A 3,719-nucleotide genomic window follows, 5' to 3' on the forward strand; every position below is an offset into this window, starting at 1 on the left:
GAAAACAAAAAGTTTCAATGACAAATTCATAAACAAAATGCAATTTGGAGCTTATAGGTTTTAAGGTGTTTCTTTTTTTTTTTTTTTGAATTTTCCGTAGCCATTAATTTGGAGTAGTTTTCTTGCATCTTTAAATGACTTTATTTGCTTAAGTGTTGACTGCATAAAAATTGAACTAGAGATTCTGAGATCATATATAAATAGTCCAACGTTCAATAAAAATATAAACATTCGATTTAATTTGTCAATCAGAGCGTGTCTTGTCGGCTTTTATTAAAAAAAATAAATAAAATGCGTGCAATAATTGTAAGTGCTTTAATCTACAAAAAAAAATATCCTTTGTATAAGGAACATAAAAAATAAATAAAAAGAACAAGTCCTCGACATTTGATTTAAAAGGACAAAAAGGAACTCCAATAAATAAAATAAAATCAAAAATATCAAATGTCCTTAAATACAATACATGTGTAGTGTGAAGTGTAATATTTTTAATATTATAAGGAACAATAGTGTAGTGAGATCTATTGTTATAATCCTGGAAAGAGGAAAAACTTGATAGAATTTCAAATCATAACTTGTCAATAAAATTAAATAATAAAACTTTTATTATAAATAAAATAGAATAATAAATATATATTTGCATATATATATATGTACATGTATATATTTATACATATATTTCATTAATGTATATCTAATATTTTAAAAATATTAAAAAATTCTTAAAATTCTTAGTGTTCCCAATTTTTTAAAATTAAATGAATTTTAATTTTGTTTATATATTTGTTAATCAAAGAATATATATAAGTTATAAATCACATAATATATTAGAAATAGTAATCCTTTTCTTATTCATATAAATTAAAGTTTCTCATATTATTCTTCAATATACCTTACAGATTTTATGTTTGTTAGCAGTTGCCTGTGCGGATAAATTAGGTTATAATTACCAGCCTGTAGCGCATTCAGAACAAGGTCTCTCGTTCGTTCCAGGTGCCAGTGGACATGAAATACGTGGCGAAGCTCTACTATCACAATCACAAAGTTCATCTTCTCAACATGCATCAGCACAACAATCATTAGTTCAACAAGCTCCCATACAACAGGCATCCATACAACAAGCACCTATACAACAGACATCATCTCAAGTGTCCCAGCCTGCACCATTAATTGAAGAATATGAAAAAGAATTTTATAGTTATTCTGCTCCGGAAGAAGAATTTGATGATGGTGCATCTAATCAAAGAAGTAGTAATTCTTTGAAAAGAAACTTACGTGTTTTATTCATAAGAACACCAGAAAATCAAGGACTTGCAAATGCTGCCCTATCCTTAGCCAGACAAGCTACTGATGAAAGAACTGCAATTTATGTCCTTACCAAACAAGCTGACGTTGGTAATTTAGCTAAACAACTTGAGAATCAAAAGTCACAATCAAGAAGTATACCTGAAGTACACTTCGTTAAATACCGCACACCACAAGATGCCGCTCACGCTCAGCAGGCCATACAGTCGCAGTACAACTCTCTGCCTGGTGCTTCACACAGCGACCAAGGAACCGCTAATGTTTTGAATTTTGCTTCGAAAGCCACTGGCCCAGCTACTAACACTGCCCCAGCTAGTCCTCATGCGCAATATCTACCAGCAAACCCGGTGCCAAGTCAACAGTACTTACCATCTAGTTTGCGAAGATTGCGTTTATAAAACTTTCGAATTATTACCACATTAATTATTAATAATCTTGGTTTAGGTTGTTGTTTGTTGACTAGTTTATATTAAAGCGAAAGCGAAAGCAAAAACAAATTACAAATTCAATTAAAATTGTACTTTCTGGTATTTGTGTGGACAAAAGGATAACAGTTCCGAGCAAATTTACTCGCGTAATTGAACATCCCAACTGTAGTGCCGGCCCGAGCGCAATTTGTATCTGTGTATGCGAAGATTGCAGCAAATTAAAAGCTTTTAAATTTTCTTTGGGAAAGTTTTTGCTTGAGTTAGTGCTGCTGGCAAAAGTTTTACTATTACAATGAAGGGTATCCTGCAAGGTTAGCATTAATGCCGGATTATAATATTTAAACTTTTAATAGTGATGATTTGTTCAAACAATGCTCGCCACTTAGTGAAACACTTTTGCATACAAGAACAAAAGGATTCGCTTAGAGAAAGTGTTTGGAGAAATGTTTGCACTGACTTTTCGCGATCCTGAATTTATTTTTGACTTTAAACCTTACAGGAATCAAATGTTCGTTAAATAAGACTGCAAAATTTACTTCAGAAGTCTTACATAAATCATTACTTCGAGGGTCATTATTAAGTCACAACTTCCTCATTTTTGTATAATAATTTTGTTACTTAAATGAAGGCATGAAAATCAAAGGGACAATAGCCAATAATAATATTAATTTTTTTTTAATAGAAAGTTACTCACTAGAAATCCATTAAACCCGACCTACAAATATTTGTAAATACTCGTAATTATACTTATATTATATTATTGACTATCTATGGCAAACTGAACTATGATTATGACAGAATAATTTAATTTCCAGTAACCGAAGCTTAAATATTTTAAAATGATATTAAGTAACTTAAATTAGGAAATTAGTGGAATCATATACAGCATACAGCAGAAAGTTGAATATCAACAGCATATTCATAGAGCCCTAGCTGTAGGGTTGTTGATTGCGCTTAATAGAATTGATTTCTTTAATCTTATATAATAAATTTAAAAGAAGATATTACCAAACAAATCTAAATACATTTTTCGTCTATGCACAATAAAATAATAATGTTTTTAGACCACTTCTTTGATTTTAATATAAATTTTAGTAGAGAGCTCACGAACAATAGTAAACTACAACAACAAAAAATATTTCAATTTTTATAAAATTATTATTATTTTATAAAAATAATTGTTGTTGTTCATTACTATTTGGAACCTCTCTATTAAATACCACAGTTTCTGTTAAAGTTAAAAGTAAGTTTAGTTAGGTTCAAGTATCGTTAATTTAAAGACGTCAGAGCAGTAGGGGATTTGGGTATATCATGTAATATACCTCCAGCTCAAAAAGTACACGGATTTTGTTAATAAAATACAAATTTCAATTTTATTCCAAATTTATTTTATCTCCTTCAAAATATGCTCCTTCTGAAGCGATACACATATGCCAACGCTTAACCCAATCTTCCATACACTTTTTGTAGGCCCGTGAAGGTATGGCTTTTAGTTCCTTCGGCGACCACGAAGGGACAATTTGAGTTTCGGGAACAGAAAAAATTCACGCGGCGCCAGATCTAGCGAATATGGTGCCTAAGCGATGACAGTGGTGCCGTGTTTGATCAAAAAATCGCGTACAACAAGAATTTTCCATAGTAAAAATCGCTAAATGCACTTGAGGTAGTCTCACATTAACAGCTGTTGTAAACAAACTCATTGACAGATGGTACCATATGTCAAGAAAGAGTGTACCAACATAACAAAAAAAAAATTTGAAAAAGGTCTATTACTTAAGAAGTATTTAACAAACAACAAAATCCGGACACTTTTTGAGCAGAAGGTACTTTATTCATTGACGAAAGATATTACTAATAATCTGTGTCTCCGTTGTATAAGTTGTAATCCTATCTCTTTGTGATCGATGTTGACAGTGTTTTTTAAAATATTTTTGGTAAATAGATTAATACTAGAAACACAGAAATATATTTTTATAAAATATATTT

At 30.7% G+C, this 3,719-nt stretch overlaps 1 protein-coding gene across 1 annotated transcript; it reads left to right on the forward strand.

Annotated features, from left to right (window-relative positions):
* Positions 1–291: 291 nt before the first annotated feature.
* Positions 292–1,703, forward strand: LOC119686095. The gene is made up of 3 exons (XM_038100560.1): positions 292–306; positions 900–1,022; positions 1,107–1,703. Exons 1-3 carry the CDS (start codon positions 292–294, stop codon positions 1,701–1,703), a joined length of 735 nt encoding a protein of 244 aa, XP_037956488.1.
* The last annotated feature ends 2,016 nt before the right edge of the window (positions 1,704–3,719 follow it).

The sequence above is a fragment of the Teleopsis dalmanni genome, chromosome 2 (genome assembly GCF_002237135.1).
Source record: "Teleopsis dalmanni isolate 2A chromosome 2, ASM223713v2, whole genome shotgun sequence".
Lineage (NCBI taxonomy): Eukaryota > Metazoa > Arthropoda > Insecta > Diptera > Diopsidae > Teleopsis > Teleopsis dalmanni.

Bases quoted from the DNA above. Each gene is read 5' to 3' on its own strand.
- LOC119686095 (XM_038100560.1), top strand. The intron at 1,023-1,106 runs GCTCTACTATCA...CCCATACAACAG, and splicing joins GACATGAAATACGTGGCGAA to GCATCCATACAACAAGCACC.